The following is a 24,231-nucleotide window of genomic DNA, read 5'->3' as shown; positions in this document are numbered from 1 at the left end:
CAGTTCATGCCGACCTTGTCTGAAGCCTCGATGTTTTGTATGCAAAGCGATGCGAGATACAAGCAAGGCAAGCAGCACACAATCCAACTTTTCAATTAACATACGAGGAAATCTAACATGCGATTCCCCTAATGTGGTATATCTACTTGAATGCAACGTGTGCGGCATGCAATACATCGGACAAACGGAAACACCCTTTAGGATTCGTTTCAATAATCACAGAGCCCACGCGAAATCAGCGCCGAATCTACCTCTATCAAAACACCTTAACCTTCCCGGCCACTCCTTCGACAAATTGTCAGTCACACTTTTAGAAACAGGATTTAAATCAAACCGGGAACGTGAACAACGTGAATCATACCTCATACACCGATTTAACACCCTCGAAAAAGGCATAAATGAAAGTCCGGGTACACTTGCAGCAATCAAAGCACTATAATATATACATATACATTTATATGTGTATATGTACTTATGCATATGCGCATATATATGGGGGTGTATGTGTGTATATGTAAGTTTATAATTGTAATCATAACAGTTCAAGATTTCGCGGCACTGTGGCGGCGACGAGGACTGGACAACTACAAATATCTTTGCGTGTTTCAGTGAACCACTGTCGTCTATTTCTATTTCTCTGAATAACCGAACAATAGTTGTAAGCCCGACTTGTCGAAGGGTCACCGCATGCACAACTAAAAGCCCCGAACGTGGATTCCCAGAACAAAATGCAATCACTTCAAACGCCCCTTCTCGCCTTTTGGCAACCCTTCCCCGATTTTGGCAACAAAGCCCGACATCCACATACACAACTAAACGCCCCGAACGCGGTTTCCCAGTACAAAATAGCAATCACTTCAAACGTCCTTTCTCGCAGTTTGGAAACCCTTCCCGCATTTCGACAACAAAGCCCGACATATAGAAGGGCCACCCCATACACAATTAAAACCCCCAAACGCGGATTCGCAGAGCAAAATAGCATTCAAAACGACAGACAGCGCCTTAAGAAACATTTTCTCCCGCGCCGACTTCCTGGAGCCTCGGAACGCTGTCCCCGACGCCGAATTAGTGACGGTCTTTAAAAATAAAAAATAAAAAATAATAATAAAAAAAAGCAGTTTTCGCGACACGCAAGCCCTTACCTTAGCCAGGCCCCGTCTACAATAAAGGGACCGCCACCAAACTGCACTGAACGCAATACTAAGAAAATACACACTGACGACGCCACTCGCGAAGCACAGTGGAACCTGGAACTTTCTGGATATCCTTTCCTCTCTCGTTTTTCAAACTCTTTCTTTCTTTTTTTTTTTTTTTTTTTTTTTTTTTTTCGTTCCTTCCCTCTCATTTTTTACCCAAAATACTATAAATGTGAGCGCAAACAGAATGTACCATGACTCCTGATGAAGGCCAGACTCTGGCCGAAACTGTCGAATTAAACACTTCCGTTGTTACCGTTCTCTTGGAGGATCTACTTGACTTATTGCAACGCTACGGCCATTTTCGCCACCATGCCTGCCTATATATATATATATATATATATATATATAAAGGGAAAGAAGTGTATATCTAAGGGCTCGTTTTTCCGTGTTTCGACACAATATTAAATGAGATATAACAGACAATAATGCCAAGGAATGTATAGGGAAAGTAGGGATGGGCGAGTATTCAATCGAATTCTGCCCTATTCGTTATTCGCTTCGATACGAATTCAGGTATTCGGTATTTTAGAATTATTCGGCGCTTTCGAATAGGCCGCGAAAGCCACGGACGGCCGGTACAAATACAAATCTCTGAGGCTATGCTTTGCACGTCATGGCTGCCATACATCCGGTAATCTCCAAGGCCATGCATTGAGGAGCCGGAAATACGTCATCGCTGCCATGTTCACGGCAACCGTCACCCAAACGCTCATTGCGTAAGCCGCCCCGCATTGCTGTAGGCATAATTTTTTGGCTTTCTTTCTTTCTTTGTGTTCCTCGAGCTTCAGCCGCGCTTGCACGTGTTGCCTCATCTCGCCCTCGGTAACCGCTGCCTCCACAGTTGAAGATGGTGTCGACCGCGCCCGTGTCCTGTAAGCGCGCGTACACGAATCCGATATGGGACTTTTTCCTGAAAGTGCCTGCTGGAGGCGAAGCGCAGTGCGAGACCTGCGGAGTTGTTTTGAAGACGCCTACTGGTACCACGACGACGCTTGTCACCCACCTGAAGAGACACCCAGGCAAGTACAAAGAGTACTCGGAATTGCATCACAGTTTTCCGAAAAAGAAAAGTGAACCAAAGGGGCTGTCATCGCAGCTGACAGTGACCAGCTTGTTTAAGCCTACACTTCAGCCGTCATCGGTAAAAGCGCAAGAGATGACTAAGAAGATTGCAGCGTTCATTGCCTGCAGCCATACAGCGTGGTCGAGGAACCGAGCTTCATCGAGATGATGCGATGTGCAGTTACAGAGTACGTCGTTCCGTCGCGGAAGACCTTTTCACGAACGGTCATTCCGGATTTGTACGCGGCCAAAAAAAAAAAAAAAGAACTGAAGAAGCACATTAGGGCCGTATTTGACGACGGTGGTGCTGAGTGCTTCACTTTAACAACGGATGGGTGGGCATCGAGGGCCGGCGACAGCTACGTGTGTGTTACGGCCCACATGATGGATCGCGAGTTTAGGCAGCACGCTTATGCCCTCGCCTGCAAACCAATGCCGCAGGAGCATACTGGAGAAAATATAGTTCAGTTTCTCCGAGACGTGATCGAAGAGTGGGGTCTGCCCGACAACATCCCGACTTTTGTCATTACCGACAACGGCAGAAACTTCGTATCAGCTGTTGCCAAATCCAACTGGTCAGGACTCCTCTGCTTTGCACATACCCTGCAGCTGTGCATAAATTACGCCAAAAGAGAGGTGGCAAGTTTTTTTCAGCTTTGTGCGAAGTGTCGATCGATTGTAGGTCGCTACAAAAGAAGCGCACGTGCACGTGCACGGCTTATGGACATACAAAAGGACATGCACATGGCCCAGCATAAAGTGATTGAAGACGTTCCCACACGCTGGAACAGCGAGTATGCCATGATGGAGAGACTCGTCGAACTTCGTGCACCAATTTCAGTTGAACTTTGCAATTCAGATGTGGACAACTTAAGCTCCAGCGAATGGAAATTAATGGCTGCGGCTGTAAAAGTGTTGCAGCCTCTGGACCAAGCAACGACAGAGCTGTGCGCGGACCGCTATCCCACACTTTCCCAAGTGATACCTCTCGTGCATTGTGCGCAAGTGGTGCTACATAAGCACGCGTCTCAAGGCGAGGAAGCAGCATCGTTTGCAAGGAGCCTTCTGCGCAGTCTTGCCACAAGGTTCCCTGGCTGGAAAATGGCAAATGTGCCGGCAAATCCAATGCTAGTTGACCCTCGCTACAAAGACATTTGCTACACTGAAGACAGTAAAAAAAAAGTGGGCAAAAGCCGCACTTGCAGCTGCAGCAAATGAGCTAATGCCAGCCCAAAACGAATGTTCCCAGGCACCTGTCTCTGCCCAGCCATGCAGAAGCCCCCAGCTAACACTCTTTGGAGTGTTTTTTCTTCATTAACCTCTAATGTACTGCAAGACAACGCGCACGAAAGTGTCCCTTCTCAAGTGGCAGAATACTTGGGCGCCCCTGTGCTTTCCCGGTCAGAAAACCCTTTGGAGTAGTGGAAGACCCATGGCAGCCGACTGTACCCAGCACTGGCCAAGGTGGCACAAAAGTACCTTTCAACACAGGCAAGGAGTGAGAGACTGTTTTCAACAGCAGGGAATGTTGTCAGCAGCCGGCGGGAACTGCTGCTCCCAGACCATGTGGAGCAGCTGGTATTTTTGCATGAAAACTTGCGAGTGCAGTAGAAAAAGTGAGATTTGTGAATAAAATTCAACGATTAACAATTTTCAATTTCACAAAATGCTGTGCCTACATGAGTTTTAATTCCTTTAAAAAATTGTGTAAATTAGTCGGGCCATGAAAAAAATGCTACTTTTTCTTTATAATATGTGATGTAAACTATTCGAACTATTCGATTCGAAATTATTCGACCAAATCATTATTTGCTTCGAATTCGCTTCGAACGTCGAATCCACTATTCGCCTATCCCTAAGGGGAAGTTATTAGAACAAATCGAATGTAAATAAAAAGAAAGAAAGGTGGGTGAAAAAATAACCAGCCGTGAGCAGGAATCGAACCTACGACCTTCGAATAACGCGTTCTATGCTCTAACCACTGAGCTATCACAGCGGCCTTCCCTCCATCCACTTTTTGGGGTTTATATGTGAACTTAGAAGTGGGAGTGTCAGTAAGCGCCATCTGTAAGCCGAGCGGCGAATGTGAAAGACCCTTTTATGCGCATGTGTGGCGTCACGTAGCACGTGAACTTATTACGAGTGGGCAGCTGACCAATAGTCCCTCGTATACAACCTAGCGACACCACACCAAGTCTGCGTACTGGCAATATTGTCTGTTATATATATATATATATATATATATATATATATATATATATATATATATATATATATATATATATATATATATAAGCTGACTCAGGATCAGGAACTCTCGGCAGCGTGCCACAGGCGGAAGGCCGAGTCCATGGCCGGCCAACTGCGACGCCGGACTCGGTCCAGCGGGTTCACCTCCGCCTCGGTTCCTTGTGTCAACGCGGCGGGTCACACCGTACCGTCCGTCCAGCTGACGCCGCTCAAAGCAAAAAAAAAAAAAACAACAAAGAAAGTGTCGCCGTTGAGCCATATCGTTATTGCATTCTTATATACAGCCCACCCCCGCCGGGCCAGGACACACCGGGAATAGAGGAACAGAACTGTTTTCCACGTGGGCGTTGTTGCGAGAAGCGATAAGAGAAGATTGCGCCCACGCTGAGATGCCGTGCAATAGCCCCGTCGACGAAGGAAGAACACGCCATTACTGGACGAGCCACGCCAGGCGTGATCAGTGGAGCGTTTCTTGTGCCGCAGTGTAAAGTGTGTGTACGAGGAGACCATTGTACGCAGTTGGCCGAGTGCGCACCTCCTTTGCAGTGAAGAAATGTTCTTGGAATAAGCACTATCTAGTTTCGGGAGGAAGGTTCGTCCATCTCCTCGCATCGGTGGTTTTTGTACAAGCGATATTGGCAATATTTACTTTACTCTAGAAATACTCTTGGCTGGGCTAGTCCGTTTATGTGTTGCACAGGCCATAAAAATGTGGCTGTTTCGTTGCGACGAAAACAAAAAAAGTAAATGGGTCAAGGGGAGTGCAATTGATCATATTCTCCATCGAGATTTTGGGGCATGGACATGTACAGAAACTATGCGCCCTCAAAATCCTAGCGTGGGACGGTAAACCCGACAAATACGATTAAACTGCGTGCGATGCCACTGAGGCTATCACACACGGACATGCATGTCCCTCAGCAAAGCGCCCGCCCGTCAACTGCAATGTAAGATATTTCGCCTGTGGTTCCCACACCATACAAACGATAGAAAATGTTCTACGAGTGCGTTGTCTTTATTTCTAAAGTAAGAATGATCGATGAGTTTAAGAACTATTCTGGTTTCTGAACCGGAATGTTTCTGTAGTTGCCGCAGTAAGTGTGACCGCCTATTGCATGTCACAAGGTTGCTCTGAGCAGTCGCAGCTCAATAAACTGTGCATTTTGCTTGAGGTCGGTTGAAAGGCTCAAGAGGCGCGCGATGAAATTTCTACTTGCATGTTTGGCTACTGTCGGTCAGTTTAACAAAGTTTAACTGTACTTACATGCACACATAAGAAGTCTCTACGAGCGCACGTCGCCGCCCAAGAGCCAAAAACTCATGTCTGATTTTCAGTTTCCCATTTGAATAGTTACTGTTGAATTAGTCGTACCTCTTTCCCCCTATATATAGGTTACCAACGATCTCGACTTTTCATGCACCCTCCCGAGTCCCGCGCCACGTCTGTCGGCACAGCTATATGCGTCTGCAGGATTGATTTCACAACGTCCAGTTAGAAACTATGTCATCCAGTGCACACCCAATGATGTGCCTCGGGCTAAGGAGCACTCTGGAGGATACGAGAGGCAGAACTTCCACGTACAACTTTTATTACGAGTCTTTTGTATTATCCATCAAGTGCTGCAAAAAGCACGTAGCCGTCTGAAGTGCTTCAAGAGGCCGCAACTGTATAAACAACGATTTTGTCTGCAATAAAGAAAACTGATTTTCTTTGCTCACCCCCCCCCCCCTCGTCCCTACTTCCTTCTTACAACAATTGGCCCCCTTGCCCCGTGTTTTTCTGCCCACCCCTCTGATCGTAAGCACAACAGAAAAATCCGAGATTTGTATACACCTGTTCAATTCTTTCCCATTAAGTAGAGGGTTTTCTCTCTCTCCTATAAGTTGGACGTTAAAGGGCCTCTAAAAATTGAAACGCTTTTTCGCGTACGGATGTTAAAAACGTCGTATCGTAAGTGCAATGCCACCTTGTACTTTTCCATACAGCTGCTCTGAAAGCATAGTGATGCGCACACCAAAAAAAGTAGTTTATGCCCACTTCGACCATGCGTGTTTCCTGCACTGCATGTTACATTTCAGATAATATGCATGCCTGATCACACAACGTGTTCACCGATTCGAACGTCACTGTGTTTTTTTTTTTTTTACAGCTCGCTCGGTCTTCGTCATGTTATACAATACACTTAAGATCGAGCATGTTTTTCGTTACGCCGTGATTTTCCCCTGATAACCGCGTGTATTTTCGTGACACCATTGAAACTTTTATTGCTGTCTTGGTTCTTTTTTCAGTTCGTATTCATAGCGGCGGCTGTATATTACCGCGGTTGAGGCGCATGCAAGAACAAGCCAAAACCATGGTATCATTAGGAAGCACGCTGTGGTGTGAGGCTCCAGTTTATTCCTGTCACCTTGGGTTCTTTTTAAAGACGATAATCTTTCTTGGGGACCTTCGACGGAAAAACTTTGGTCTGTCTGTCTGTCTGTCTGTCTGTCTGTCTGTCTGTCTGTCTGTCTGTCTGTCTGTCTGTCTGTCTGTCTGTCTGTCTGTACATTTGTCTGTTTGTTCGCCCTAACAATACCTCAAACGGCACCAAACGGCCGACCCCATCAGCAGCGCCCACCAATATGGCTCAAGGTTTAGCGTTCATAGCTGTGCGATTGTCAATTAAAAAGCAATGATTGCGCATATTTGAGGAACCACAACAACGCTTCGATGTTTTGTATGTCTGCCTTTATACTAGAAGAGGCACACACAAGTAAGTGTAATGAATGTAGCGTTTATCGCGCTGCGCTGACAGTGCAATAGTGCAATGCGATGCTCAAAAAGGTGTTTCCAACGCTTTGCTACGACGGCATAGTCGTGGCACGTGCCCGTCGCTTCCCATTCTACACCTTATCACCTCCGAGACTGGCGCGCATCTTTCTCCGCTGGCTGCACGCCTTCGTTTTGGAAGATAACTGCCTGACGGCACTTGTGTCTGACGTGCCTCGATGCGCTCGTTCACCTCCGCTACATGCTCGAGGCACTCAAACGCAGCGCATGCATCCCGAATAGCATTTACCAATTCCCTTGCGCAGAACATCAAATAAACGTTTTGTTCACTCTCTCCAGACGCAAGACTATCGTCTTTCGACGACATTTGCGGCGTAACATGCCAATTTGGAACCAATTTTTATTGTGCACATATGTGTGTTTGAAGTGAAAGAGGCGATGACGACAACGGACACAGGGTGCGCCACTTCACCGAGCGCCACTTCTGTCTCATCGCACCATACGCTTGACATATGCAAAACCGACACGCTCTGCCTGCCATTCTCGCACCTAAATCTAAGCACAGTGTTACTACGTTTCGCTCCCATGAAAATGCAGCTGGTGTATGAGGAATTCGAACTTGTGACTTCAATCCTATAGCATCGCAACAACTAAGCCTGCTAACTTATCGGTGGGTGTTGCTTGAAAGACCTGTACATATAAACGCTGAGCGCGAACCCGCAGCATAAATCTGTTGACACTGAGTGGTGACGAGAAGTCTACAGCCATCAGCTGAATAAAACATTTGCAGGGCACACGGTACGGTATTTTAACAGTGGTGTATTAAGCTAGCAAGCTCCGCCGCTTTCGGATTAGAAATGGTTGTCTCGGAAAGTCGATGTCCAATCTCGAAATGTACAGCTGTTGTCATTTTGCTGTAGTTTTATTTTACAAACACACTTCCTTTTCATATGAGTCCAGCCATCATGTTTCTCGCCGCTATTAGTTGGTAATAGAGTGCACGATAAAAAAAAATTCTTCAATGTGACGAGACCGTGGAAGTGTCGACAAACTTACACTCTTGACCCCTTGCTTCTGCCTCTGCTTGCATCGGAAACGGTAGAACTTCACGGGCAGTTTTCAGCGCTGAGACATTTTTTAAACTTTTGTAGCTGCGCACAATGCAGCAGGAGTGTGGGCCTGCATGCTTTCCAGGAGGACGAAGGAGCGAAATGCGAGATAAAAGCTCGAAGGAACACGTTTTCCGGGCGCGCAAGGGAAAACCAAGCAAGCGCGGCTCGTCCGAGCGACCGGAGCTTTGCCCTCTCTATACGTTTGGGCGGCGAACGGCGCTGCGCAAACTTGGGTCTATAGGGTGAAAGGAAACGTGGCTATATGTGGCCTACTTGTGGACCGGGAATGACTGCAAGGAAAAGAATTTGGAGACACTGAATTGCATAGGTGCCGATATCGGATAATTTGGGCAGGGGGCCGAAATAATCCTTCTAGGGGATATGAATACTCATTACAGGACCTTGACGGATAATCAGACTCCAATGGCAGGTTATTGCTAGATCACTGCGAGTGACATAGTGTTGAGATAGTTCATGCTAAGTGTGAGGGGCGGATTACGGGGGAAGTCGGACACAGGTAATTGAGCATTGATTATTGTCTTATGACAGAGGGAAGCTATGGCGAACGAGAATGGACTAGGAAGGCATTAATAGCTTGGGTAGCGATCATAAACGCATAACATTGGAAATGGGATATAAAATGGAGAATAAGAACATACAGTGAAAGTTTGCAAGCTCCTATTTAAATGACACACAAATAACAAATGTAGCCGCAAGAGTCAAAAACGAAGTAGGAAAACTACCGGGTGAACACTGGTAGTATAGTGAGCTGTTGCATCTAATGACGAGGGAGATGGAAAGAGAGAAGAAAACGATTTGCTGAAAAGGAAAGAGAAAGCCTTCAAAGTTGGTGGAATGGAGAAATCCTGAAGCGATCGAGAAGCGACCTGCGGCATCACGGAAGCACAGACAGGGGCAAAAAGGGAGAAGCGTCCACAGGATGAAGTCAACCAAATATTGGAAATATATTTAGAGGGAGAAAAAATGGTGGAGGCAAAAATTGAAGGATGACAAAGATTCGCGAAAAGAGGGCCGCGCCTGTAGAATACTTTGGAGCCACCGAAGAGCGCTAGGTAGGAAGTCTGATATATTGATATGTGGGGTTTAACGTCCTAAAACCGCCATATGATTATGAGAGACGCTGTAGTGGAGGGCTCCGGAAATTTCGACCACCTGGGGTTCTTTAACGTGCACCCAAATCTGAGCACACGGGCCTACAACATTTCCGCTTCCATCGGAAATGCAGCCGCCGCAGCCGGGATTCGATCCCGCGACCTGCGGGTCAGCAGCCGAGTACCTTAGCCACTAGACCACCATGGTGGGGTGGTAGGAAGTCTGTCACAATGTAGCAACATATGGTAGATGAATGAGCAAATAAAAGGAAAAGGTACGAAACACGAGGTTATATCTGAAAGGTAACAGCAGGTTCGTTTAAAAAGGTCTCCCAGGGGACTTCCCCGCTGAGTGAAAGTGTGAAAAAAAGTGCAACGGAGAAATAGGCAGTATTTGAGAATTTCAATTAGAAGAAGGCCGATGGACTCCGGGCTTTGGTGGGGTACCCGTCCGCCTGATTAACGAACAAAGAAACAGCACTAAAGAAGAAGCACTGCTGAAATTTGTAGAAAAGTGCTTACAGGAGAAGGAAATACTACACAACTGGCGGAAAAGTAGAATGAACTCAATCTACAAAGGCAAGGGAGAAAAAGGTTAACATTCGCTCGTATAGACCACTAACCATTACATTGGTGCTATACAGGTTGGCGATGCAGGCAGTAAAATTAAAAATAGAAACGTGGGCAGAACAAAATAACATTTTGGGAAAACGTCAAAATGCATTCCGCATCGACAGGCAATTCGACGATAACCGATTTGCTCTTACTCAGTGCATAAAAATATCTAAAATAGAAAACAGGCCCTTATACGTAGCTTACCTGCACATCACTGGGGCATATGACAACATTAATCAGGAAATTTTGTGGGATGTACTGAAGGAAGTGGGCATAGATGACGACTGTATACATCTCCTGAAAGAAATATACCGAGAAAATAGTTTGCATAGAATGGGAAGGAATGAGTGGCGACGACAGCGCTGAAATTAACAAGGGGCTGAGAGAGAGGTGTCCGTTGTTCCACTGTTATTCATGCTGTACATGGTGAAGATGCGAAAAGCGATAGAAGGTGGCAACGTGGGATTTAATCTGCACAAAAACAGGCTGGTGTGATGGTTGAGCAGAAGCTCCCAGGTCAATGTTATGCAGACAATATTTTCCTATTTGTGGACTGCCACGACGATATACAGCGGCTGGGAGATATATGCGGAAGGGAAGGCGAGGCTCTCGGACTTAGTGCAACAAAATGTGGATTGATGGTATTCAATGATCACGAAGACCAGGCGGTCTCAAAACAGGGCCAAGGAATACCGAGGGTAAGTGAGTACAAGTACCTCGGTGTATGAGTAAACGAGGCAGATAGATATATGAAGATACAGAGAAAAGACATTGGCAGCAAAGAAAAGGAGGAATGCTGCAATATTGAAGCACAGGGCGTTATGGGGATACAATAGGTACGAAGTGCTTCGAGGTCTGTGGAAAGGCGTAATGGTTTCAGGGCTTACATTTGGGACCTCAGTCGTGTGCATGAAATCGGAGGTCAATCAAAGGACTGTGGGACGTCTCGCGTTGGGTGCTGGCGGGAAGACGACAAATGAGACTGCTAAGGGGGATACGGGGAGGACAGTCTTTGAAGTAAGGGAAGCTCAGGGCGAAATGAGATTTGAAGAGAGGCTTAGGAAAATGAAGGAGAGTAGATGGGCCGTAGGTTATTTGTATAGGAAGAGCGGGGATACAAAGTGGAGAAAAAGAACTAGGAAGCTCACCAGTAAATATAAGGCTGGTAGTGTGGGTGATATGGTAACAAGGAGCATTAAGCGAGAAGTCAGATAGGCGGAGAGGATTTATTGGGTGACAGCGGGGGGAAAGAAGCCGGCTCTCAGTAACTACCGAAAGGGCAAGAACGCAATAAGGCGGGAGAGGTTTTATGATAATTCAAGGGGAAGCGCGCTACTGTTCGAAGCGAGGTCGGGTTGTTTTAAGAACGCGTAGTCATAAAACGAGATTCGGTAAAGAAGATGGAACATTGCACATGCTGTGGGGGAGCTAAGGAAACGATGGAATATGTTCAGCTTGAATGCGGCGATATCCACTCAGGTATACGTGTGGTTACAAGCCTGCATGAGGGTTCGGGTTTCAGGGACTGACATGGAAAGCTAAACACGTCCGTGATAGAAGCAAGTAAGAAACGGTTAGAGTACTGGTAGCAGGAAAGTAGAGATCAAGGACAGAAATAGTGAGAAAATGAGGTCACTCTTCCTGAAGAGGCAGAGATGGAACTATTTTTTTTTTGTTATAAGAAGACTGATTCAATCGAAGCAGCAACATAAAAAGAAAGTTATCATTTCATTATTATTTTTTTTTGCGATCCCGGTGGCACACATGCCACCGCCCCGTTATAAAGGTGACGTTCATAGCATGTATCTATTCAGTGTGTTCCCTGTAAAAAAAAAAAAAAAAACACGTGGAGTGCAGATCGTGCAAGTGCCAGCGAGCAAGCTGAAGGCTGACTTGCTCAGATTGAAGGATCCTTTCCCTCGGCAACTCTTTCCTGGTGTGACCTAAAAGATCCCATGTGTCTATTCCGAACCAATGTACAGTGTCGTCCACTCCTGGTGCGAACACAGCACCGCGGGGCCGTGCACCGCGGGGCGCCAGCGCGCGTGGTGTGGCCCGACGTTTCTAGAACTAAGTAAGTTGCAAAACTGCCCTCGTCAGACGACCCGTCACACGGCGCCGAAACAACTTCCGGTTTGGTGGCGCTGGCGGCGCAACAAGCTTCTTCAAGCGGACGAAAACGCGCAGTCGTCGTGGCAAGACGCCGTGGCGGCCGTTCTGAAAGAGTTTTGCCAACAGTACATTATCGGGATTTCTTGTTGTGCTGCCGCAGAAACTTAATACTGCGTAATATTTAGCGGTGTAAGGCAAACACAGTATAATTATGGCTTTCTGTACTGCCCACGATTTACGATGCTTGATAGTGCAACATACGAGTCTGTCCGTTGGTTGCTAGTTGATGTACGTTCGCAATTAATTTTCAGGGGCCAAAAACCCAATTAAATTGTCTTGTATCCTCTCTTGTCACTGTTTGTTTTGTTCCTTACATTAAATGAGAAGTTTGTGGCGCAATCCCGTGGCTTTTGTCTGGTTCTGTAGTTAGCTGTTTTTTTTTTCGTGTCAGTCACATTCTGTAGCAACTTACACCGTCGAAAAGCTGCGCGCGTGGCACTTTTCTTAAGCATGTTTTTCCTGTGTTTCTTCTTTAGTTCCTCTGATGAAACCTGTTAACACAGCTCAAGCCAAAGCTCCGAGCAGGGACCACACTTTGAGGTATCGGTGAGCACTTCGTAGTCATTACTCACGAGGCTGCCTGCTGACGCATTGGGACAACATACACACTTTCGGTTTTTCTATGTTTTTCAGAAGTTCGGCCAAATGGGTGATGGTATCTGCATTGCCGGGCGACTTGGCTAAGCGATGGTGACGGCTGCTAATGGTGACTGTCATGCATTCTGCGACGACTACGCATTTCTCCACAAATGGCAATCTTTTTTCTTCTTTGAGCTCTAAAAACACCACAAGGTGTCTTATCTCGACATCCTCAACAACTTTCCGCCAGCATGCAGCGGTCAAACAAACGTTTTTTATGTCTTGAAGCGAAATTATGACGCTTCTCGCTGATAGCATGTCGGAAATTATTTCGCCGTCTTCGAGTTCAGTGCTCGGAGATAGTCTATTCTTTTTCGCCGATGATGTTCTAGAAAGTACCCCACTCCTCTCGGGCAGTTTTCGCTTCTTTGTCGCGGGTTTTCAAAGATAAGCGGGCAAATTCAGGAATATCCGTGGAACGCATTCTTCGACGAGGTCCCACTTTCCTCTGGTGCTTTGTACCTTCTTACTATTGATGACGTGTGTGAAAGTCTTCTTCAGGATGTCCTCCTCATGGAAGTGCATATCCGCACGAGGAATAGCGTGGTTCCATGCCTCCCGCTGCTCAGGTATCTCTCATTTTCTGTAGTCACTCGTACAGCTGGGAACGCAACATGTGGGCATGATGAAAACGCGCAACACATACCAAGCAGTGCAGGGCACGCACAAAACTGCTCTCGCAGGAAGATAGCGACGCATGCAACATGCACAGCTCACGGAGGTTACCACGGCACAGACATTGCGTGGCCTGTTGCGAGGCGCGCCTTGCTGGCTTTGCCGTGAAGCACCTCTATTTATCAGCACGTCAGTAGCGACTGAGGGCGCGGCGACGGCGTTGCAGGAAAGCGCACCTCGCGTACTGCATTTCACTGCAGTTGTGCGCGAACGATGTTCTGTTAATAGCATGCATTTTTGAAAATTGCTTGGTGTTACTTTGGTTCATCCAATTGATGACCGCGAAGCGGCTTTGGTGTAGAAAATGGCTGCGCATGATTTCGACCACCCCTGTTTCTCGAGCAGCTCACGGCCCTCTCTTGTTCATTAAAGTTAAGCCAAACTGGCCGAGTTTTGGTTGCGCAACATTGGTTTCGGTGTCTGTTGAGAGTCTATTTATACTAAAATATTACAAATAGTGCAGCCTCTTCAGACAATTCGCCTAAAAAATGGGCTTCACGCACGCACGATGATTGTCCTGCCCTGGTATGCTAAATGATAATGCATAAATCCACTTTTCACAGCCTTTCTGGCTTGTTCTTTCGACCCAGTGGCCCTGCCATTTGCTGACAACTGTTACGTATTCTTTTTTCTCCTCCAAGTCATACTTCCCGGCAATGGAGTAATGCAAGCACTGGCATTTTGCAATCATCACCAATTTGTTCCACCGAACAGCTTTTAGGACCTTGTTGTTCACAGCTTCTGTATTCTCTTTACCATCCGCAAACAACTGAGCTGTTCAAACATCACGTGCAGAAAAATCCAAGTTTTTCATGTGTAGGTGAATTTGGAAGAGTCGCACAGCATCTTGCCGTCCATCGCATCCGCCTTTTACCGTCATGCGACTCGAGGGGAACCCATCCTCTGCAAGGCTGAATGGGTGAGACTGCATACTTAGCCTACACACAATCTTAAAAATGTTTAACCCCTTTTTAAGGGTTCTCAAGACGACTCTAAAGCTATTGTCGTTGATGCTATCATAACCTCAACATTCTCGTTGCTGCTAGCGACGAGAGGCTGCAGTTGTTTTCCAAGCTATGTTCATTGTTAATTGTTAAGTCACGATGAGAATTATCGCACTTGTTTTTGTGCGCTTAAGCCACAAGGCGTTCTTTTATTTGTTCTATTTCATTTGACTGCGGTAACCGCACAATATGGGAATTAACTTTACATATAATTCTCTATCTTTTTCGTTGACAGGCTGTGTTATTGCGTAAAAGTTAAATAACAGCTTTGTGTCGTTAATTAACCGCTGGTGGTTGAAATTAGTGTTACCATATGTGCTATCGCAGATGCCGGAGCATTGGTTGAAATTGTCCGAATTCATCTTCTACAAAGTCTCTCATATATGTCCACGTGTGGCTTTGCTGTGATAAATCCGTTAAAGCAAAGCAATGCAGCAACAATTGCAAAAATACACGCAGACAACAAGGGTTCAGTCAAATAAAGCAGGAAAAGTCCAGAGGTTTCAAGCTCACCTCAGCTATAGCGACGTTTTGAGTCACGAAATAATTCGTCCCGCAAGGGCCGTCATAGGGACGAGTGGATTGAAGAGCGGCAGGGGGAGGGGGGCCGGGGTGTTGAACAAAACAAAAATGAAATATAATACTTCCTATTTAACAAACGTATTTGCGATTTTTTTTCATATGTGAATCATTTCTGAAGCGGACTTGGCGTCCAGATTCAAGGAAGATGCTGATACAGGTCTCCATAATGACAAATCGGGACGCCGATTCTAAAATATGATAATATTTGTTCCACAGTACCTTTCCCTACATGACGACCGCATGGACTGTTTTACGAAAAATTGCTTGAGACCTGTGCCGCCTCTAGCTTGCCCCAACAATGCGATAGGCGAGTAAATAATGCGAGTGCGATTTAGAAACATCCAAAAAAGAAGCCGCGCGCTGCACTCGTCCTGTGGAGAGCATGTTAGATGCGCCTTCTTTACGTAGAAAACGGCGTCATGCTGCAGTAAGTGACGTGAGCTTTCCCGCAACGACAGTGCGGCGCGCTCAATTGCAATTTGCGTGCTGATTATTAGGCATACTCCACGGCGAAGCGAGCTCGGCGCACCAGTGCGCCACAAGATATCGCGCGATGCCTGTGCGCCGGTATGTGCGGCCGCATTGTGCACGGCCATGCGGTGTCGTGTTTGTACTAAGAGTGGACGACACTGTACATTCGCGAAAGTGGCACTTACTGCAGGCGCCTAAAGCAACATAAGAATCACGTTACAAGGAGGCACGCAATGACAAATACACTCGCAGAACATGCCGAGAAGACGGGCGATAAGGTAAACTGGGACAAAGCACGCGGGATGGCTGGGGAGAAGAATTTGACACAGAGACCCAACCTCGAACCACTAATCATTCAGACAACGAGTAGCACAATAAATAGATCATATGGTACACCAAAAACACGTGTACTCCCGGACTTTGCGCCATGCGCTCAACGTTATAAGAACCTGTTGCTCAGCCATCATTCCATTGTGAACAAGCGACCTGAACTGGTCTCGAAACTTGATTCTTCATTTGTTTTCACATTGGTCAGTGACCTTTATTTTTCCTGACCTGACCAGATGGTATTCTGTTGAACTCTAGACTAAAGAAGAGATTTTGTGTATGAAATGTATACGCAACTAATAGTAATGTAACATTGTCTGAAACATGTAAAACGAAGGAGAGTACTTCTGAAAAAAATGTCTCAATATGTGACATTTTATGATAGTTGCTACATAAAAGTTGCTACAAAGCTGATAAAACCTATCAACTTTGTCTTGAAAACAAGGTTTGCTTCCTTCTCTCTGCAACGTTTCTCGTTATTGCTTGGTGGTGAAATATGCGAAGACCAAAAGGTGAAGCAATGTTTAAAAAAAAAGTTTAAATGCAGCTTTTTGCGCGGCCTTCAAGCTCCTGAACTAGCGAGGCTGTTTAAGACTTTTCTTTACTGCTACAGAGTTTGCGCACGTACTTTGCTTCAAGCACGCTGGCCTTTTCCGCGTAGATAATCTGCCCACGTGCGCTTCTCTCGCTAAGGCACATGCCACGATTTTTGCTGGCCAAAACTGAACGACTAGTGCCAACATCTGGTATCACAAACGTGCAAGTGTTTCCTTCCCCTCAGCGGGCCATTTCGGAGGCCAAAGGCCACCAGTTCCGATTTCGACGAGCTCTACTGAAGGGGCTGTCCGGAAAAGGGCCCATTACTGTAAATTTCTTGAGAGTTCAGTGATCTCTTTGTGGAAAATTGAATCTCGTATTGCGTATAATGTCTTATGGAGAAACAAATAGCTTCATTCTGTGGTGTGTAACTTTGATCTTGTGTGGTGTGTAACTTTCACCTTTTATAACATTACAAAGGCCAGTGCATTCGTACAAATAATTCTCGTTAAATTAACATTCCGGGTACAATCTTTATTTGGGTGAGTGGTTTAGTGTGAAACATAAGTTTCCGATTTGAAGAATTCTTAATATTTGTTCCTACAGCAAAGACACATTGATAAAAACTTGAATGGGGAGAAACAGCAGAGGTAACACCCGTTACTTTTTTGTTAACGGTAACAGTAGCGGGCTTCTTTCTTGTTAGAGTAACGAGTAAGGTATACTTACTTTTTTGCGGCAACGCGTGGTGTACAGTTACAGCAAGCTTAGTAAATTACAACAAACTATCATGGCAGGTGGATCAAAATGAACCAGTTGGTCAAAACTAATCCCAAGTTCCTTACTGCGGCGTGCCTCACAATGATATTGTGAATTTGGCACATAAAACCGAAGAAACAATTAATATCTTTTAGCTGCTGATGTATTAGCACAGTGAACCATTAAATTGCACTGAAACTATGTTAGCAAGTTTGGTAACTTCTGTCCGCCCTTGTACATAACGATTTCTTGTGGCACATTTAAAGTAAAGAAATGTGATATATCATCTTAAAATATGGCTTATTGAAGGACTTGTGCTACGACTACTTGTACACGTAATCAGGTAGTAGATTACAGTGCTGTAGGTTCACATTTTTTATAATTACTCCTGAAACTCAAGTTCCCACTTGTACCAGACATGTATTCTTAATGTAGGAGCTGAATGCTCCGGGAGTCGCTTAACTTAACTTGTTACGTCCATGTATTCTTCGCGTTCATGACACACGTTGCAGGGCCGGGTGACATTTTGCTCACGGGACGGCTATACGCTATAGTAGTTAGTACTCTAATTCGTTAATTGCTTTTTCTAAACACTACACAAGATTACTCGAAGTTGTGTAACACAGAGACATAAATATGACCACATAGAGCTTCGTACAGTAATACCTATAGAGAGGAATCTGGCGCTATTGTCTACGCGGGCTCCATCAGTGGTGTGTACTCCCATGGGAATTATGGGAAGGGCAGGTTTCGGATCTGCTGCGGGTGGATACGTTCTTGAGATTCGTGACGCTTGTTTGCTGAGGGTAAAACAAAAAGAGATGAAGTTATTTCCAAATGAAGCTTGCTTCATTTTTTGTACGTGAACCTTCTTGCAAAAAGTTTCTGTAAGTATGAGTGAAGCCTGCAGGGACAAATTTGACCACGAGGGTACGCATTGCTCTGCTTTCCGAATTGGGCATCATAATGTAATGAATTATTTTATAAAACACACGAGAAGAAACAAGTTTGTTTATTCCTCGAAAGTACACATTATTTATTTATGGAAATAACAATACTGTATTGAGTGAGAAAAACTTGACGTTTCGTGTGCTACGATGCCAGGTGCATCTGTCCTCAACATACCTCTCGTTTTGTAGTAAAGTCGAGTCAGGGTAGCGCCACCGTGCGTCTACTTAGCTTCGCCATGCTTTCGCAGTCGATTTAAACGAGTTCCGGCAAGACGCGCTTGTGAAAGAACATGAACACGATGCAATATCCAGCGCTGGCATGGGACGCTACGTCAATGCGCAGCGGTAACGGGACGACGCCTCGCTTAAATTGTCAAATGCAACTTGTAAAGCTCCAAAGTCGCAGCAAATCAAGAAACTGAACAAAGCTTTAGAGATTTGTGTCGTGCCCCTCTACCCACGCTGCGCGAAGAACGAACAAAGCTTTAGTGATTTGTGTCGTGCCCCTCTACCCACGCTGCGCGAAGAACGAACAAAGCTTTAGTGATTTGTGTCGTGCCCCTCTACCCACGCTGCGCGAAGAGCGAAACCGAAACTCCAGAAAAAGGTCCATGGACAGTTCGGTAACTAACGATATCCAATCCGAAGCCTGTACTTCCCGTCGTTCCCATAAGGGCACAACGATCGCACTATGGCAGTGCCCGATTCCTTTGGAGGTATGACTGTATGAAACTTCATGATTGACCAGTAGTAACAATGTAGAATTATTGTAAAAACATGAACATGGTTGTACTAGTTACTGCTCTTTTTCTTAAAGCATTTCTAATTTACTACCTGAGTAACGGTTACTAAAAGCTTTAAGTAACTGTAATGGCAAAGGTAGTAACTGTCACCAACCTCGCCGTTACTAATTGCACTTGTTTACTAGCAGGGTTGTAACATACATGATAAACCATTACTACCCCAAATTCAGCAAGTATTATCTCTTTAAAAACAATAGTGTGCACTGGAAAAATGGACGTCTATTGGAGGTTGACATGAAGAAGGGAGCCCGTCGCTACGACGCTATTGGTCTATAGCTGCCATTCCTGCTGCTTTGCCAACTTGTGGACGGGGTTGGGACCTCGTCAAGCGCTTTTAGCCCTGTACTCCTCCTAATCAAAAGGAAATCAAAATGATTGATTTTGTGACTGCCCAGCATACGCACGTGAACGGCAAATACTGATTTCTTCTACTGAACGATTGCGCAGTAGGTCATTAACTAATCAGACCGTGATCGGCCCTTGGCCAGACACCAACAGTGGAACTGTGGTCATAACAGCGGTTATAGGCTTTCAGGAAGCGAAAACATTTTTCTCAGCCGGAAAGGATTGTATATACTCACCTCTCTATCTCACCATTGCCATCTATTACTCTTTCTTCTCCCCTATCGCTTAGGCCGACCTCTCTGCCTTTCTGTAAATAAACCTGCCTCTCTCTTTGTTGTCTTCGCCAATTCAGAACGACTAAACTGCAGCGTTTGCGAGGCGATCGCATACATCAATCATCCCTGCGGGTTCGTGCCCCCGAACGATCATCGCAGCGGCGACGATGTGGTCAGCCTTGACTTCCCGCCCGCGACGCGTTCCCTTCGTGTGCGCCTGCGTATCACGTGCGCGTTTTCCAACAATCGCTGGCGGTCACCAACACCTTGCATCGGCGTCATTTATGTGAGCGACCCCTACCGCTACGTGTGTTGTCTCCTACTCTCCCCTCGGCTATGCACCTCTATCGCGAGAGAAGTGATTACTGGCGTGCACGAAAGCTGCGCGCGTCGCCAGATGTTCCCACGGTTTCGCGTGTTCTCGCTCGCCGTCCCTTTCGGCACCAACGCTTGGCAACGCGCGTTTGTTCCCGGGGCGGGCGGCTCTCTCTCTCTCTGACCTCCGGCCACTTCGCAGGTCATGTCGCGGATATAGTTCGTGGTATTCGCAATGTTCATAGACTGTCGCGCCGCCTCGCTGAATTCAGGAGCGTCCTCTCAAGAATGATCGGTAGAGAGATGCTCCCAATGTTGCCTTGTTCGGTGGTGCTAGCCGCAGTGTTAACGCGTTAGCAAGAAACGAACACAAACCACTCTGTATGTTTTGTGCATCAGTGAATATACCAGACCGTCCGTGACTCGATAAATCTGATTCGTTCTTGCGAGACCGCAAGTTTTCGTGAAAATAGGTGGCAACTCGCGCTTTCTAATATAGCGCGCAGAGTACACATATCAGCTTCGCGAGATTTCCTGCAGCCACTTTGGATAGTTAAATATTATCGTCGGACCATTTCAGTTATAACTCACCTTGTTTTACGTGAGAATAGCGTTCGTCAGTGCTTTTGCAGTGCATGAATCCCATAACATTCATAGCACGCAGAAAGTAGCGCAGGCATGCGATTTGCGTTTCGAAACGTTGGCCTACGATGCGCCGCTTGTTTTTTTACGTTCGTTGGTAGATAGCAGCACACTGCAAGTGATTCCTTTCTTGCCGTGTATCAGAGCGAAATGATCTCCGCACTCCCAGATTAACGTGATGAGTGACGCTGTGTGGGTGTTGTGCGTGGTGAATGACATGTTGTTGGTGCTATTGAAGTCGTTTGGCGGAGAGAATTCCTCAGATAACTTTCTGCAGTGATGTTAAAAAAAAAACGGTTTGACGACGAAGATTTTTCACTGGACGTAGATGGTTGTCAACGTGCTGAGAGTGACAGCGATGCTGAACCATGAGCTGCTAGCTCACCAGCATAGATTTGCGCTTCACTCCCCGCGGTGCGCTAATGTTTTTTCATGCTCGTAAGTCATTTTTGTTGTAATTATTTTATAATATCCTTCAGCGAACTCAAAATAACGGCATACTTTTTCTTGTGCATTTGTATCCCAATAGAGTGGATATTACAAAGCGCCGCATGCCGCCCAGCTCGACCAGCGAAGCAAAATGGTTATAGCGATGAAATATGCAGTTACGACTACAGTCCACGCTAACTTCGCCTGAACTTCACTGGTGCCGTCTGAACGACGTTGTTGTTCGATAAATTTTTTCTGACGTTTCGAAAAGCGTACGCGTGTATTCGTTTCGATCGCACTGCAACATCCAACATCCACTGTTAGAGTCTGATTATGGCTGTGACACAACTGCTTCTTAATGGGAAATTATATGCTTGTGTTCTGTTGAAGAAGCAGCTTACAGCGCAAGTAACGACGGCGTAATATGCTTGCAAACCATCGCTACGTTAAACATTCGCTCCTGTGCAGTCGTGACGGCGCGCTATTCGCTAGTGGCCTACTACTGCGGCAAATCCGCCAGGCATGCAGGCTCGGCACAAATTATCTCGGAGTGCCGTTCAGTTCTTACGCGAAGTCTGGTTCGCGCAGTTTTCTGTAGAACGCACAGGATTGTACAAAGCATCGTTAATACATGGTCGATCAGCTGACACCACCCACCCTTTGCACTGCGACGAGAAAGAGGTAGCGAACATTCAGCAGTTCCTATTGCTTGGGAAAGCACTTTGGTTCGATATACATTCACTTGACTATAAAGAGTTAACCCGGTGAAAGCGGCACGGGGAGTACGTTCGTGGGTATTATCTTTTCTTATGCGAGTTCACGGGTTGATCATCCTTCCGCAGTCATCTTGGATTGCACGGCGCGCCACCTATGGGCCGTGGGCACTGCGAATACCAGGATGCTGTTGATGCTTTAAAAGCCACGCTAAACCTGTTGCAAAAGCCTGTGCACTGTGGGGGCTGTAGACACTGCAGCGACAGTTGCGACTTTCTAAACCTAGCCGGCGCGGTGATACTGCATGCGCTATCGGGGCTCCAGTGCTACCATGAAGGACGCGGCTCGATCACGACAGCGCCGCTCACATTGTGACGGAGGCGAAGTACTGCCGTTCTTTTTACTATGCAATGCCAGTGCATGTTAGAGAAGTACCCGTGCCCCACAATCGTATCCCGACCTTTGTCAAATAAAGCCGCGTGCACTGATTATTATTATTATTATTATTATTATTATTATTATTATTATTATTATTATTATTATAAAATGTGAAGCATTTCTTTGCGTGCTGTCTGTCTGTCGAATATCTCGGTACTCTCGTGATCCCGCCACCCCCGTCAACTTGGGTCAAACCAAAATTAGTGTGGGAGAGAGAGATGCCTTGAGAAATTTAGCTCGCTGGTCATGACATCCCATCGCATACGTCGTCGAATCTTTTCTGTGGCGGTTATGTGCCACAGGTGATTGACAGTTACCCATGAACGGCGAGAACAGACATTGGCCATTTGAAGGTTAAGAAAAATGCTGACATCAGCAGTATTGACTCGACGAATGCGAAGAATAAATATCTGGTCACCAGGTGGAGTCGAACCCAGGCATTCTGCGATGCAGTAAAGTATTCTGCCACAGAGGTTTCGGTAATGCTTTGGAAAAATACGCTATTCATGCGTAATGATGGTGAAACGTCAATTATGGCTGGAATGCTTGGCTATACGATTTCATAAACATCATATACGTACGTGTATGATACCTTTGCCTCGTCGGCTTTACGTCAGTTGTAGTGGAGCGCCAATCATTGAAGTGGATTCATGCAGCAGTGTCCAGGGCTGCCATTCTCGCGAGCACATGCGTCACGTATCAGATTACCGCTTCTGGTGTTGCTAATAATCATGTTGCTAGTGGCATCGTTAGGCAGGTGTAAACTGGTTACATAAACATTAGCAGTGGCTTGGCTCGGCTACGCCAGAATATGCGTAGCGGCCGGGAACTACGAATGGACGGGAGGATGGACTAATCACGGACGGATGGATTAATGGATAGATGAACGGACTAGCGAGCGAGTGGTCTCACGCAAATCACGCGCCAGCCCACTTGTGGCACGTAACTCCAGGAGCTCCCAGGCATTCGCCGCGCCAGCTGTGAGCCGTGTGACGTCACTTCTCCTTGCGCTTGCGCAAAACTGCCCACCATAAGTTACGCGAAACTGATCAACCATGGCTGCAGTGTAACTTACTCTACAAAACATATGCGGTTGTTGCAGATATCTTTTTGCGTACATACGTATATTTAGCGTCATTTCGTAACGTTTCGCTTAATAAGAAATTATGACGGAATCCCCTTTTCTCCGCATGCTTTGCGTAGCGTCCATTTCCAAGGTGCGTGGGATGTACTGAATTTTTTCGTAAATATTTTAATTTGCCTAAGGTGTCTTGTAGAGAAGGGTTTGTTGAAGAACTTGCGGCTATAGGCTATTAACTTTACCATAGGCAGAGATGTGTAACGATGGTTAATTTGTACCCAGGACGAGATTCCGGTTTGCTGCCTACTGCCCTCATACGCTTGCTAGGAGAAACGTGAATGCAATGAAGTGCATATGAAGTCGATAACATCTATGACCCGTGTAGGACCGTAGATGGTGTCACTTCTGAGATGTGCACCGTCAGACCTATATGCTAAATATCAAAACAATTTTTTAGTTATTTACAGATATGTATTTACACCCATGTGTATAGGCGTCGGGGTCAGGATAGTTTTCCGCCTGTCCACAGAACCTAAAACTTAACTAGATGAAGATATGAAGTTAACCAATGAGCAGCCTACGAAGTGGCCTTCTTTCGACAGTCTCAAAGAGGCCATCACAACCAGTTTTGCTCATTGTCTGTGCTATGCAGGTTATTTCTTGAACATTCGCAGACAAGCTGGCTGATATTCAGCGCTATTGGTGGGGCACTTAATTAGGTATTCTTTTATGAACGCGCGAGTGGCCCGAGAGTTTGACAACACAGGCGCGAGCCGTGACGTAACAAGCCGTTTGTCTTGCGAGCGTTTGTATTCCCGGCAACGAGCTTGTTTCGTAGTCAGCTGCGTGTAGAATGGAGCAATTTCAACTTTATTCAGTTCGGCATTGACAATTGAACGATTTGCAGCAGCTGAAACTGGGGTACCAGACGACGTCTTCACTCTTTATGA

General features: G+C 46.1%; 1 protein-coding gene across 3 annotated transcripts in view; it reads left to right on the top strand.

Moving 5' to 3' along the window:
* Nucleotides 1-24,231, top strand: part of LOC119163047 (uncharacterized) — a 512,110-nt gene that overhangs the window by 250,295 nt on the left and 237,584 nt on the right. Inside the window, exon 1 of one of the 3 annotated variants that reach the window (XM_075874278.1) lies at nt 18,848-18,955. The exons of the other annotated variants lie outside the window; for them this stretch is intronic. Within the exon in view, the coding sequence (XP_075730393.1) occupies nt 18,851-18,955 (105 nt within the window). The 5' untranslated portion in view covers nt 18,848-18,850. Of the gene's footprint in view, nt 1-18,847; nt 18,956-24,231 lie in introns of those variants that run through there. 3 annotated transcript variants of the gene reach the window in all.

This window comes from Rhipicephalus microplus, chromosome 9, assembly GCF_043290135.1.
Source record: "Rhipicephalus microplus isolate Deutch F79 chromosome 9, USDA_Rmic, whole genome shotgun sequence".
In the NCBI taxonomy this organism is placed as follows: domain Eukaryota; kingdom Metazoa; phylum Arthropoda; class Arachnida; order Ixodida; family Ixodidae; genus Rhipicephalus; species Rhipicephalus microplus.
The sequence above is the reverse complement of the archived record's forward strand: the minus strand, read 5'-3'. Positions and strand labels throughout refer to the sequence as shown.